This window comes from Peromyscus leucopus, chromosome 3 (assembly GCF_004664715.2).
Source record: "Peromyscus leucopus breed LL Stock chromosome 3, UCI_PerLeu_2.1, whole genome shotgun sequence".
In the NCBI taxonomy this organism is placed as follows: domain Eukaryota; kingdom Metazoa; phylum Chordata; class Mammalia; order Rodentia; family Cricetidae; genus Peromyscus; species Peromyscus leucopus.
In genome coordinates, this window is record NC_051065.1 from 111515724 (window position 1) to 111530910 (window position 15187).

A 15187-nucleotide genomic window follows, 5' to 3' on the forward strand; every position below is an offset into this window, starting at 1 on the left:
CCACAGCAAGACAATTAAAATCATCTAAGAGTGATTTTTAAACTTTACATTTATTAGATTTCTGAGAATCAGTGGAGCACTTGGGATGGCTGATCATACACCCAGAAGCCCTCAGAAGGCAAATGAAATACACTGTATGGGGTGGTTTTTAATGTAGAACAGAGCCTCACTAAGTCTGAAACCATGACTCAAAACAGGACAGAGCTAGAAGACCTGTAAGTAGAAGAAGGCACTCTTGTTCACTTTTAAACCAACTAAAGTAGCTGAAAGCGATATTTAGTTTCTAAAAATCAGACCCCCAAAATGTAAAATTGTTGGCAGGTGATGATGGTGCATGCCTTTAATCCTAGCACTCAGGAGGCAGAGGCAGGAGGATCTCTGAGTTCAAGGCCAGCCTGGTCTAAAGAGTGAGCTCCAGGACAGCCAAAAAAAAAAAAAAAAAGGATGTAAAATTGCTAACACTGACACATATCCACAAGCACATGGTATGCCTGTTTCTGATAGGAAATTCTTGTAGAGTTTCTCAACTTGCATTTCTGTCACTTCTCCAAGTCCTGTCAAGTGCCACTGGGTAGCTCTGAGCACGTCTGGATCTTCCCTGCCATGAGTGGAAGGTTTGTCTTTATTGAATGTGGTCTTGTCTTGCAGTTGCCATATTGCCAGGGGAGAGCAGATGTTAGGCAAACATTTGTTTGAATTAAACTTAATTAGCTATGTTTTCCACCCCCTATTTTAAATGGCATATTCTGGGAAGTGATCCTAAAGTGGTTTGGCTTCAGAGGATGGAAAAGCTCAGAAAAGGCTAGAATTTATCAGTCCTGTTTGCAACCTGAGATTATGGCAATGCTGAACAGGATGTGAGCCCCTCCAGCGCTGGGTGGCAGTTCCGGAAGGAAAGGCAACTGCTCCGAACACATCATTTTGTATTCTCCAGGCAAAGTTCTGCCCCGTTGCCTCCAGCCAGTAAGTTCCAGAGCGACTGGATTGGCCTTATATCCTGCCTCATCTCCAACAGCAGGCTTTACCCTCACTAACCACCCCAGCCAACATCCCTGGTTGACATCTACCAGCGAAAGACAAATTGGGAAACTCGTACAAGCTAGAATTTCAGATTGCACACCAAAGACTGGAGAAATACAACAACCTCAAAAATAACGCCAGCAACTGTGATATAGCATGGGAAAGAGTTCTAGACAGTGAAGAAATTTAAGTGCATATTTATAAAATAAACAAACTGAGAACCAGTAATCAATTATTCCACTTAAAGACATAAAACTAACATGGGCATTAATTTGAGATAGCAAAATGGAAAGTGAATGGGCCTTTTAGTCATCACTTGGGTAGTCCAGCTTAAAAACAAAGCAACGTGGGTTTGTATTTACCTATTTTTTTCCTTAGAATTTAATATTTATCCTAAAATGGAATATTAGCATATAAGTTTTGTTATAACAAAATGTTTGCAAATGCATTCAAGACTGTAAGGAGGGCAATGTATAAATGAATACATATCGTTTAAAGTTTAATGCATTCATCTAATAAACTCTTTTCTAGATGCCTTTTTTCTAGCACCTATCATTTTGGTGACATCAGTTTATTACATAGTAATCCCTAATTATCACAGTGAATTATCACAGTAAATGCCATCAGGGCAGGGCTTCTCAACTTCAGAATGAACATGTGCACTGTGCGATTCTTTGCAGAGGGGTTGTCTATACACTTCTACCCACCAGAAGCAAAGAGCATCCCCATAGTTTTGACATATGAAAATATCTCAGGCATTGACAAATGTCCCAGTGAGAATAAACTGGCCTCAATTGAGAACCAGTAGGCTAAATAGGCTCGGCCTGGGAGGAGGGGACTGGACCTGCCTGGACTGAGTCTACCAGGTTGATCTCAGTCCTCGGGGGAGGCTTTGACCTGGAGGAGGTGGGAATGGGGAGTGGGCTAGGGGGAAGGGAGGGAGAACAAGGGAATCCGTGGCTGATATGTAGAACTGAATTGTATTGTAAAATAAAAAAAAAATTTAAAAAAAGAATATTAAACCCACACTCTCAAAAAGAAAAAAAAAAGAAAGAAAAAAATGGACTTGTTTCTAATACTCTTGATTTTAGTTTACACCCTTATTAATCCCTCCCACCCCCACCCCCGTATATCCACATGGACAAAATTTCACACAAGGTAGCACATTTTGCTTTCTTGTATATGTCTACTTTATCACTTTTAACAGCTATGTGTGACTCTACTCTTTACATAAACATTATTTAATTTTCTATAGTGATATATTGATATTGTTCCCAATTTTTCTCTCTTAGAGACAATAATGGGATAAAAGATCTCATCTGGCTCGGAATTTTTGGCGACCATTTTATTTTCTTGAGAATTTTGTAAGGGAAGGAAGAGTCCACTGTGACAGCTTCTTTGTATTTTCTCATTTGCATGTTTAGCCAGGTCCTGCCATAGGGAGGTTGTTTAAAAGCTGAGAACCTTTCTCCATAAAATATCAACATATTGATACCTCCTGTAATACACCATTCTTTCCCATAGGCACTTCTCCACTTCTATGTCAAAGGACACTTTTGATTATGCCTTTAAAATAACTTCCCATTTTCTGTTTCTTTCTATTTCTGGGATGCTCACAAGTCCTCCTGTCTTATCATCTCCATGCGTTTTGCTCCTAATTCCTTTAATTGCTTTTGGCTGTGTGCTTCGTTTTATGTCATGACCTAGTTTTTCCTTTGCAGTTGGGTTTTATAAGAAGCCATAACTCATATTTCTCAACCTTGATGGGATTGACACTTGAAACTGGAAAACTTTTCACTGGTGGTGGGAGCTCTCCTGGGCATGGTATAGTTGGGGCCTTTGGTTTTTTGTGACTTACTGATTAGTTCTTCCATGCTGATGTTTTTGCTGGGTCTCAGTTACTTTGCTTAGCTTCTTCTTCTTCTTCTTCTTCTTCTTCTTCTTCTTCTTCTTCTTCTTCTTCTTCTTCTTCTTCTTCTTCTTCTTCTTCTTCTTCTTCCCCTCCTCCTCCTCCTCTTCCTCCTCCTACTCCTTCTCATCTTCTTTGTATGTTAGTCTTTGGTCACCTTCTGCTTAGCTAAAATTAACATTTTGATCAAGTTCTATACCATAAAGCTCTTCAAAACTCCTTTAGAACTTAAGCTGTATGCTAATTGGATATGAGACCTGCTCAACTGGAGGGAAATCATGCCTGGTACTGTAAACTACCCAACTACGTGGACTAGTGAGGTCACAAGATTTTAGAGGAGAATCTTCTATTGCCACTTTACCAAACCAGTATAATTTCTAACTGCATTCTAAGTACTTGTGCTCATACCCACAGTTAAGTATAGCTCTCACACCTCATCAAAGAAACTTCTCATTGTAACAGATGGAGACCATCACAGAAAGCCACAACTGGTCAAGATGTAGAGAACAGCTGGCTGTGGGAAGCTCAGCCCCAGTTGATACATCTACAGCACAACTCCTGCACCTGAGATGCAAGGAACATCACAGAAGATGGGAGGAGAGATGAAAAGAGCCAAAGCACCAGACAATCTGCTGTGAGATTGCATCTCCTAGAAACGAGAGGGAATCTTCACCCATGCTATCCCAACATTATGACCACCTAAACAAGACCTGAAAAAGTACAGCACTAATAGACATCCTAACATGGAAGGGGAAGATCTCATGAGGCCACAGCCCTAGACAAAGAACTACAGGCAACTAAAGGGTCCTTATAGTGGGAGAAATAGTCTTCCACAGAGGTGAGTCCCTTAATTGGTTATCCAATAACAAATGGCTAGCCTTGAAATCATGTACATATAAGTGACATTAAACCAATCCAAGCAGATTGTATTTATATATTTAGGTATGCACACTGGTGGTTTGAAAGAAAATGGACCCCAAAGGAAGTGGCACTATTAGGAGGTGTGGCTTTGTTGGGGTGGGTGTGGCCTTGTTGGAGGAAATTTGTCACTGTGGAGGCTGGCTTTGAGGTCTCATATATGCTCAAGCCACACTCAGTGTCTCAGTTCACCTCCTGTTGCTTTTGGATCAAGATGTAGAATTCTCCAGCACCATGTATGCCCACTTGCCACCATATGCCCAGTCACCATGTTCCCCGCCATGATGATAATAGACTAAACCTCTGAAGCTGTAAGCCAACACCTCAATTAAATGTTTTCCTTTGTAAGAGTGCTGTGGTTGGGGCTGGAGAGATTGCTCAGTGGTTAAGAGCACTGGCTGTTCTTCCAGAGGACCTGGGTTCAATTCCCAGCACTCATGTGGTAGCTCACAATTGTCTGTAACTCCAGTTCCAGGGGACCTGACATCCTCATACAAGCAAATACACGCAAGCAATACACTAATGCATGTAAAATAAGAATAAACTAATAGTTAAAAAGAAGAGTACTGTGGTCAATGGTGTCTCTTCTCAGCAATAGAAATCATAACTACCACACACACATATGTATCTAAATCTACCTACCTACATATATATGTAACAATAAAGAAGCCATGATTTTGATTTCCAGAGGGGGCAAGGAAGGGCATAGGAGGGACTAAAGGGAGAAAAGTGAAGGTAATGATCATGTAATTATATTTTAATTTAAAAACTCTCTTAGAAATATCGAGTTGTATATGTATGGGTAACGGCTTGTATGCTACCTGGGTGCTTCACTTTATGTCGCCGCCTCCCTTTCCATTAAGCATAGATAGCATGCTGTTTCTTTATTCTCACGCATGATGAGCACTGCTCTACCTTCTCTTTGTTCTGACATGTGTGCAAACTATTTTGATGGTGTCATTGAGATTAGCTGTCTACCTCTCTGAGAGTGAGGACCTACACACCCCACCTCCCTTCTTGGGCTGTGTGCTAGGAATGGGAATTTTATCCTTCTCATCACTTTCTGCTTTCTGTCTTGGGTGATCATGGTAGTTTTTATGTTTGAAAGGCACTTGAAGTCACTTCCTTAGATGTCTGCATTTTGCAGGTCTGGGATGTGTCGTCTACACTGTGATTCATAAACCTGCCCAGTTGTATTTGCTGATCTTTCAGCCTTCAGATTTTGTTTTCCCAAGAGTGGAACACATGACAGGTGACACCTCTCTTTTGAATCTTCATGACCACAAATGTCACAGGCACAGGATCTTTATAGGTATAAAATAGAGCAGTGACTTTGTACTTCCAGTCCTGAGTATCCACACACTCATGTGTTCCTGATCATGTTACTGAACATTCCTAAAATACACTCTTCTTGGGACTGGGGAGATAGTTCAGTGGTGAAGAGTGCTGTCTGTTCTTTCAGAGGACCTAGGCTTGATCCCCATCACTCAAATAGTGTCTCCCAACCATCTGTAGCTCCAGTTTCAAGGATTTGATGCTGTCTTCTGGTCTTCGCAGGCAACAGGCATGCATGTGTGCATAGATGCACATGTAAGCAAAACACTTGTTCAAATAAAATAAAATAAAAAATGCAACTTTCTCACCTGTAAAAATGGATTCCAAGAGTACGTAAGAGGATTAATTAGGGTAACACAGTAAGGGGCCTGACATGCAGTAGTGCTTGATCAATGTGGGCTCCTCTGAAAGAAATGTAATGCATCTTAATAACCATGAGATTTAAACGAGCCGTGACCTACAATACACAGCCATCAGCCACATGTGGCGATTAATTACTGGATTTAATGATCTAGTCCCTCTGAAATGTGAATGAAGCCTGAGTATTCTTGCACAAGGGTATGGACACACACACACATGCTAATGTACACGCACAGAGGTCAGAAGACAAATGCAGGTGTTAGTCCTCTCTCTACCTTGTTTGAGACAAGGTCTCTTCTCTATTCTTAAGCTAGGCATGGTGGCCTAAAAGCTTGGGGAGCTCCTCCTTTCTCTCACATTCCTATAGACACACTGGGATTACAGATACGTGGACTACTGCTCTTTTGTGGGTCCTGGGGATCCAAACTCAGTCATCAGGCTTGTGTGGCACGTGCTTTAGCCACCGAGATATCTTCCCAGCCCTGACAATTCAATTGTTATCATTAGTCACATGGTTAGTGGCTAGATATTAGAGAGTACCAGGATGTGTCACTGCCACCATCCCAGGACATTCTTAGACAACAGAAGTGCTTGACGGAGACACATGCAAACTCAAGCTCCAACACCGTGGAAGTGAAATGCTAACCGGGCAGTTGGACTGCATTTTGTCATGATTTCTAAGAGGAACTTCGCAGCAATGCTGGGGGAGGGCGCTCGCGAGCACCAGGTCATTTGCCCCTCACTGTATAGTCCTATGAGCCCCATGACTCCTCCCTGAAAACAAAGTTACTAAGAAGGATGGCTTCGAGGATGACTTGAGGGATGCAACTTGGTTTAGTTAGGGTTTCTATCGCTGTGAAGACACCATGACCAGGGAAAGTCTTATAACAAAAAACATTTAATCAGGGCTGGGTTACAGTTCAGAGGTTTAGTCCATTATCGTCATGGCGGGAAGCAAGGCAGCATGAAGGCAGACATGATGCCAGAGAGGTAGCTGAGTGAGAGCTCTACATCTTGATCCACGGGCAACAGGAAGTAAACTGTCCCTCACACTGGGCATAGCTTGAGCACATGAGATCTCAAAGCCTGCCCCACAGTGACACACTTCCTATGACAAGGCCACATTGATTCCAATAAGGCCACACCTTCTAATAGTGACACTCCCCATAGGAAAAGCATTCAAGCACATGAGTCTATGGGGGGGGGTGCACACACCAATGCAAACCACCATGCACCCCTGGTGTTTAGTACAGGTACCTATATTCTGATGTGTTCCAATGTACCTGTAAGGATAAATTCAGAACCACAAATGTGCAGGTAGATGTTCATTGTGATGGAAAGACAAATTAACACAACTGGATAGGTTTCCATTGGCAAGTGTGGCCTTTTGTAGACTAGTTAGTTCTCATAGGGTCAAAACCAGGAAAAACTCATTCCCTACTTTTTCATTTCTATTTCACGTTGATGTCTGTATCTGCCTTTTCCAGTCTGAAAATAGTAAGAACTTCTAGAGCAGAGGTTGATCTGCCTTTTCTGTGATGGGCCAGAGATGAATATTTTAGGGCCATGAGGTTTCTATGGCAACTATGTGTGCTGTTGAAGCACAAACATTACCACATGACACACAGAAACTTAATTTACTCTAACAGTCCCTGTGGCCTTAGTTTGCCACCTTCAGGTCCCAAACTCCATGTAATAACCCACCCTGTCCCCACTCTTCAAGATTTAATTTTTGCTGCTCTCATACATCTTATCACCTGTTGTATTTTTGAATATATATTGGATCCTGCCAAAGATCCCATTATATTTATAAATGTTTAACTTGGAAATGTCAAAAATAATTTTTATTCTCATTTTTATTAAAGTTTCCAGTTTAAAAACAAACATAATTCTCCACAATGATTTTCTTTTCCTCGGGGAACAAGTACAGCGAGGACACAGACACACATCTCGCCAGGACTCATTAAAAGCAATCCACAGGTCTAGTTAGGTCTTTTGAAAATTTTCCCTGCTGTTTTACTAATTTATGAATGGAGACACAACTTCAATGAAAAAGCTCTGACTCTTACAAGTGCAAAAGGGTAACCAAGTCAAAGACATGGATGGTAGTAAGAGGGAGGGTCAGAGGCAAATCTCTAAATATGGTACTTGTTCTGGAAAACTGTGGCCGTCAATGGCTGACTAACACGCCAGTTAAAACCCTGCACAGAATGGAGTTCAGGTATCATATTTAGACTGTCACTTCCTTTCATAAACATTTTGTGCCTTTGTAGAGCCAAGCTTAAAAAGTACTGATCAGGGGAGCCGGGGGAACAGCTCAGTGGGTAAGAGTATTTGTGCAAGCGTGAGGGGCTGAGTTACAATGCCCTGCATCAACATAAAATGCAGGGCATAGCACAGAGGCCTGCAACCTCAGCTCTGTAAGAGACAGACAACAGCATCACTTGTGCTAGCTGGCTGTCAGTCTAGCTCCAGACTCCAGAGTGGGAGACTCTGCTTCAAGTGAATTAAGGCAGAGAGTGACAGAGTAGGACACACAACATCCTCATCTGTGCACAAGTGCGCATACACACACACACACACACACACACACACATATGCACATGCACCCGCGTGCACTACTGACAAGATTAAAAGGTAACTATTCTAATATTTTTATATAGTACAGGCTGCTAGGAGATTCAAAACACAGGATACATGACACACAGCGGCATTTAGGAGCCAACAGCACAGCTGTAGCAGATTCTCCACAAGTCCTGCAGAGTCTGTTTCAGGCACCCTTATAGGACACAGGCATGTACTGCATCAACCACAGATGCATGGCATTGTGGGTACTGGTGTAGCATCAGGGATCCCAGCAATTCAAATCACACAATTAGCACTTTCAAGAAAGAAAAAAAAAAAGCTTAACTGCTCATTTGAAGAGAAAAACTATTGGCCTATTATTAACCCTTCTATAAAATAACCACATGTATGGTTTCATTTCTTCCTGCCTCCAAACTGCTTAATTAGAAACATCAATATACAAGACAGACACAGGCCTTTTCAAAGAACAAAGCTCATACTGTTGATTGTTAGCTAATTGACAAAACTCACGTTTACTTCTTTTTACTGTGTAAACTAGTTATAAAGCTATCAGAAAACAAGGCTTAAAGAGACTTAATAGTCATCACTCAGTGCGGTGTTCAAGAAAAGACATATGACTTGATCTAGTTGATGTTTTATTTCTCCATGGCATGTATGTGTACATATATACTTTATCCATTTGTGAAATGTGTGAGAATAATGTAAAATGAACAAACAAAATTGTGTGGCTAGCTATGCACTGGTGTGTAGATGGGAAAACTGTTAAGGGTGGCTCCTGGTGTACATCACAGTGTTTGACTGGACCACGTTACCCTGTCCAAGATCAGAGACATATTTTTGGATTTGTGTCTAATATGGAAATTTTAGTCCTTCACTAAATCACCTGCCACAGCAATGGTCACATGACAAGGCAGGGTGGAGCTGGAACAATCCGGGGTCAACTGCAGTTTCCTAACTGGAGTTAGCATTCAGACCCAAAGGCTGGTGCCTTCACAGGAAAAGAATGGTGAAGCAATGATAAATTGACAGAAATGAGAAATAAGCAGCTAACATACCACTGAAAAATGAATTTATTTAAAATGTATATCAATACAAATTTATCAAAATTAAACAAAAAAATCAAATTAAGAAAATTCCCATCACAAAAAAGCACATTATTAGAAAGGCCACCTTCTCCCCACTGACAAGCTGGTAGATGTGAAGTGGAGGGGATGAGAGGGAAAAGCTTCACCACCAACACAGCCTGATCTTCGGTTTTGCCGCTCAATGAAATGGCTTAATCACTGTTTCATAAAAACCAGCATTCACCAACTATGACATGACTGAACCTTTCATTTAAACTTGTAACTAAGGCTTCTGGCTGCAATTTGGTGTGAGGCAGGCAGTATATTCAACATTAAGGCACAGGGTAAAATGTGTGCAATGTACATGTATTAATATAGGACTCTCAACAGAAACTACACTTTGGAACGTTCTTGGGCTTTCTAAGAGTGTTGGAATTAGGAGCCTGTGGAAACCGCTGTTCCTCCATGTGTCCTTCTGGAAGTCACTATGTTAAACAGAATCCTGTCTGAACTTGAGTCCTGCAATTTTTCTATTATAGAAGATTAAATGTCCACAAAGTTCTTGTGGATGGACCTACATCAGGCTTCAAATACTGTACCTATGCACATTATTTGGCCACACTGATTGTGGCCCAGAGCTGGCAGACCCTGCTACTGACTGGGCAAGAAAAAGTGTGAAACTGTAAGATGTGATTTTTTTTTTTTTGCAATGACTACAGTGCAAGATCAGCTTTAGGCACTCTGGATAGCTTATTTGAGAAAGTTCAGACTTAAGATTTTTTTTTCAGATAATGATCTTTGTGTGTGACCCTTTCCCAGTGAGATAACATTGCTTTCACAGTGTTGAGGAAAGTGCCCTTCTTCACAGGAGCTCGGGGAAGATATCACTTCTTTGCCACACTGGCAACAGCTTTCTTGGCTGCATCCTCCAGGTCCTTGGCTGGTGTAATGGGGAGTCCACTGCTTTTGAGGATCTTCTGAGCCTCCTGGACATTAGTTCCTAGAAGAGGGGACAATGACGATTGTTAAATTCAACTGCAAGCAGCACACCCAGTTACAGTGGACAACTGAAATCCTAGGATGCCTGGTTTCCCTTGATGCCAACAGTTAATTCAACACATATGGCTTTTTCTTGTCAAGCTCTGGCTTTTCAGATATACCCAGATATCACATTCTCTCCTCTTCTTTTCACTTTAATGAACTCGCATTAGATGACACTGCCTGTGTTTTCTCCAGTACTCCAAAAAAGAGAAATAAACATTCCCTAAGATCGTGCACACACAGTAAGTTTCCCAGCCACTTGCTCAGTAAGTTTGAAGGAAGAAAATCTAAACTGGAGCTGTCTCTTCACTGAGTCTGGGAGAAAGTGATGTAAGCATCTCATGAAACTGCTCCTGTGTTCTTATCCAGCTGCCAGGTGGCCTTTCTCTACTGGCCCAGAGAAGAACAGGCATTCAGTCAGGTCAGCATGTCTTACACAGAGACGATGGCCAGGTGAGCAGACGGCGCTGATATGGTAGCACTGGCTCTTCTGGGACACTGAGTCTGCCAGAGCAGTGGGAATCGAACAATGGCCCCTTGGGCAGCAGAAGGCACTGAAGCCTTTACCTCTGCCATGCATTTAGAGTACGGTGTTTAGTTAATCACTTAACTTCGAGTTTCAACTACTTAACAAAATATCTTGTTTTATGAGTGCTTTGCTGGCATGTCTGTCTGTCTGTTCATGCCTGGCCTGCAGAGGCCAGGAGAAGGCATCAGATACCCTGGAACTGGAATCACAGATGGATGTAAGCCACCTTATGAATGTTGGGAATCAAACCAGAGTCCTCTGGAACAGCAGCAAGTGCTCTTAACACTGAGACATTACCCTCTCTCACATCCCTCCTTCTCTCAACAAAACCCTTCTTCTCAGCAACTCCCTACTTTCCAGGCTTTTTTGTGTGTGACCTATTGAGTTTAACTAAGGCTGGCTGCATGAGTGTGGGCAAGACATCATTACTGGAACATGGGCACCAAAGAAAGTATCACCTGTTATCACAGCCACCATCATTGTCAGTAGTCCCTCTGGGAGGGGTGGAGCTTCAACTTCTTATAACTGTCTTCTTTGGAGCTAATATTCACTATGTACTTATGCATGCCAAGCAACTAAGATGCAGCATATGAATTTCAATAAGAGCTATGAGTAGGTCCTACTGTCCAGCTTTTATAGATAAAGTAAGTGAGTTTGTGGAGGTGATGAGTGGCAGAGAGCAGACTTACCTGCTATATGTAATAACGTAATTCTGCATGTTCCACACACTTCTTTGTAATATGAAGATGGAAACACAATACGAGGGAAAGCATTTTGTTAACGACAATGTCTCTGTGGCATACATGGTGAGCTTTCCGCAAAGATTCCTGCTTCCCTTCTACAATGTAGGGCTGGGAAGGGGCTGCCTGGACAGAGATTATTTCCCAAGTACTCCTCCAGCTAAGTAGGATCGCATGACAAGTGTGCCCAACCGAATGTGAGTGGATACAGAACACATGCTCATAACTATCTCCACATGACTTCTACTTTTCTCTGTTTGACTTTCAGTTATGTTACCAGTAAGGGTAACTCTGGGGGGCACCTTTTTACAGATGGCAATGACTTCTTCGGCTTAGACACTTGATTATGATATGGAGCCCAGTACTGGACTCACTCATCCTCCCAGACTCTATGTGAAGGAGAATGAGATTTCAATAATGCTAAACTCCTGATACATCAACATGGCTGTTATTCAGGGGTTGGCTGTATGTATGTATATTACTCTGAATCAAATACTGTGTGTGAGTGTGTGTGTGTGTGTGTGTGTGTGTGTGTGTGTGTGTGTACGTGTACATGTAGATGCCAATTCAGGTGTAGATCCTCAGGGGCTGTCCACCTTGTTTTTCTGAGACAAGGCCTCTCATTGGCCTTGTCTCAGAATCTAACAGGGATGGGATGTCACTTCTTAGGTGAGACATAAAAGTGTTGTTCGACTCTTAGATGGTCTTTTAATAAAAAATCCAGAGTCAGATACTGGGGTGAAAGCTGAAAGATCAGAGAAACAGAACAAGCCACAGCCAACCTCACCTTGCCAACTCCTCAGCTGATTTGTTTCCTCAGTCTGAAAGCCTCTGAGGATCTCAGCTTAACTCTTTTAGCTCCTGTTTCCTCACACCTTATACACCTTCCTTGCCCTGCCATGTCATTTCCTGGGATTAAAGGCGTGTGCCACCAATGCCTGGTTCTGTTTCCAGTGTGGCCTTGAACTCACAGAGATCCAGAAGGACCTCTGCCTCCCGAGTGACAGGATTAAGGGTGTGTGCCACCACTGTCTACTATGTCTAATCAAGTGGCTGCCTCTGTCCTCCGATCCCCAGGCAAGCTTATTAGGGTACACAATACATCACCACATCAAAACCTGTGCTCTGTCTTGCCTGCTTTAACAGTTCTCCATTTATGCTGGCAAACCGCCACGTTTCAAGGCACCCTATAGACAAAGCCCACTTTCCAAGCACCCAAGGGCCACCTCTAGCCAACAGCTATGGAGGAATGAGGCAACCAGGAACAGAATCCTATTACCAACCACAGAAGCCAGCTTGAAAGTGAACTACCCACTTAGCAAGCTGTGAGGTGTCTGCAGTTCTGTCCGACACACCTCTACTACAACCTGCTGAAGACTGAGGGGAGGACCCAGCTAAGTCACACCCAGATTCCTGCCCTTGGATATGTAAGATATTCACACCTCCTTTGTTACTTGTTCAAATTTTGGGATCATCTGCCATACACAGGCAGATGCAAAGCTTTATTACTTAATTAACGCACCCCCAGTGTGCATTCTGATTCATCTGGTAAGGTTTGAGTCCCAGCTCCAGAGGCTGAGAAGCAAGACAGGGTTTAGACCACGGCATGTGTTAGGTAAGAGACTAAGGAATTCAGACAATGATCTGTAGGTGTGGCCCTCATGGAACAATGACAGAGTGAAGCAGAAGCATGGCCTGACCCCAAATTACATCTCTGGACCAGAAGTTTGATGTGTAAATTTCTGTCTCCTTCCAAAGCGAGATGGACTGGGATACCTTCGTCAACCGTCCCCACCCCCAGTCTGCCAGAGACAAAGTAACAACAGCTTTTCCTTTCTAACATTCTCTAGTCTCAGCAGCCAGCTCCCCAGACCTCCACACAGTCATGGAACATACTGGCCTCTCCTGCACCCCCATCCTAAGATTTTGGGGGTTAGCTTGTTTTTCTCATGGTTCCATCCATTCTGAGAATTATTCACTCAGAATTCTCTATTCACTATTACCTGAGTTCTCCTCCACGTGTAAGGATGAATTAGATGCTGATTTTTAAAAAACTCACATATGAAGCTGCTTTTCCTTGCGACCAACAACATAAATAATTCAGGTCCTTAATTAATATCATCTGCAGCATCTGGCTTAGCGGCAGTATTCTCAAGGGGAATAACAAGGATGGATGTTAAAATTCACAAGTGTCTAGGCAGGCACCCAGAGCCCCAGCGTCCTCTGCCCTGGACACCTACCCACTCACTAGAAGCTGTCTCTCACAGTCTCCCGGGCCACCCTCCATGCCACCACCTTCAACGTCCCAACTACAGCAGCCTTGTCAAATGGGCTGCTAGAGTCTTCCATGATCTCTACACGGCAGCAGGAATGGGCCCTGTGGGGAGGCTTAGTGGCACTTCCTACAGCCATGGCAGTACACACCCAAGTCGGTGCCAGTTTGCTTCTCAGGGTACCTTGCAGTATCCGCCACATGTTACATCTGAGCTGACAGACTGAGGACAGACAGAGTCACACATGGTGACGCCTGAGGAGAGAGGTGTGGGCAGACCCTTTTCTGATCATCTTGCAAGTAAGAGGGTTCTCTAGGGGCCTTGGCTGTGACTTCGTGCCCTGAGGCACTCTGTCTGCTCTGGCTCCTCTCCAGGGCAGGCTCTGAGATGCTCCCAATTCTCTCACTGTGCAGCTCTGGTGCCCGGGGAAGAGGCCTCCCTCTCAGGTTATGCAGGTGGGCACGGTCAGGGGGAGGGGTGAAGGGAACGGCTTACACTCTTTCTTCCTGGCAACTCCTTCAGTGCCACACCAAAACACCCAACTGCTTCCTAATCCCAGGATCTACTAAAGCGAGTTTTAATTATACTCACTGTTACACTTTAATTACAGCCTCAATTATTAAGTATATTCTAGCATTCTTGGAAGGAGCAGCATGTGAGTGGATTGTAATGACTGTGATGAGAAATGGATCAAAAGAGAGGTGCCATGACCAGACAGAAATCAGGAGGGGCTTATGGGGAGACCAACCAGAGATACAAGAGAAGAGAGAGTCCTGAGGAATGAGCCAGAGAATGATACATGTGAAGAGAGAAAGGCATGGTCGAAAAGGCATCCATACAGTGAAGAAATGGGGATCTTGCCACGTGGCCTCTGCACGCGGCCTCTGCACGCGGCCCGTCCTTTCTCTTTTCTCCGTCTCTCTGAAGGCTTCTCCTGGCTTCCCCCGACGGCTGGGCTTCGCCCACAGCCTAGCCTGGCCAGCAATTACTACCACTCGCTTCCTCCTTCTGGGTGAGGAAGCAGCTGGAGGGGGAAGGGAAGAGAGGTTGCAGAGACAAAAGCAGCCAGTAAAAACCAGGTCATGGGCAGTGAGGATGCCCTGGGCAAATGCCTGTGAGCTTCGAGATCCGTTGGCGAATGGTTTATTGGAGTGTTTGAGGCTTCCTCTGCTCTCTGACCTCCATGGCTGACATCTATCCCCCAGCCCCTTTTCTGACTTTAGCTCTAAATAGAAACCATCACAGCTACTTTACACTGACATGGAATTAAGTGTTCCAAAGAGAGTTTTTATGCCTGTGCACACAATTACAACAGAAATTGATCGCTTTGCCACATTTAAATGGTGCTGCTGACATGCTCTAATATTTATTAAATGCTGCCATGCTTTCCAATGAGGCTGCAGGACAACATG

General features: G+C 43.4%; 1 protein-coding gene across 2 annotated transcripts in view; it reads right to left on the reverse strand.

The window, feature by feature from the left end:
* Nucleotides 1–9875: 9875 nt before the first annotated feature.
* The window catches only part of Suclg2 (succinate-CoA ligase GDP-forming subunit beta), a 267562-nt gene continuing 262250 nt past the window's right edge, over nucleotides 9876–15187 (reverse strand). For both annotated transcript variants that reach the window (XM_028855400.2, XM_037203937.1), the window contains one exon: nucleotides 9876–10192. In XM_028855400.2, coding sequence (XP_028711233.1) covers nucleotides 10077–10192 — 116 coding nt within the window. In that variant the 3' untranslated portion in view covers nucleotides 9876–10076. The remainder of the gene's footprint in view (nucleotides 10193–15187) is intronic.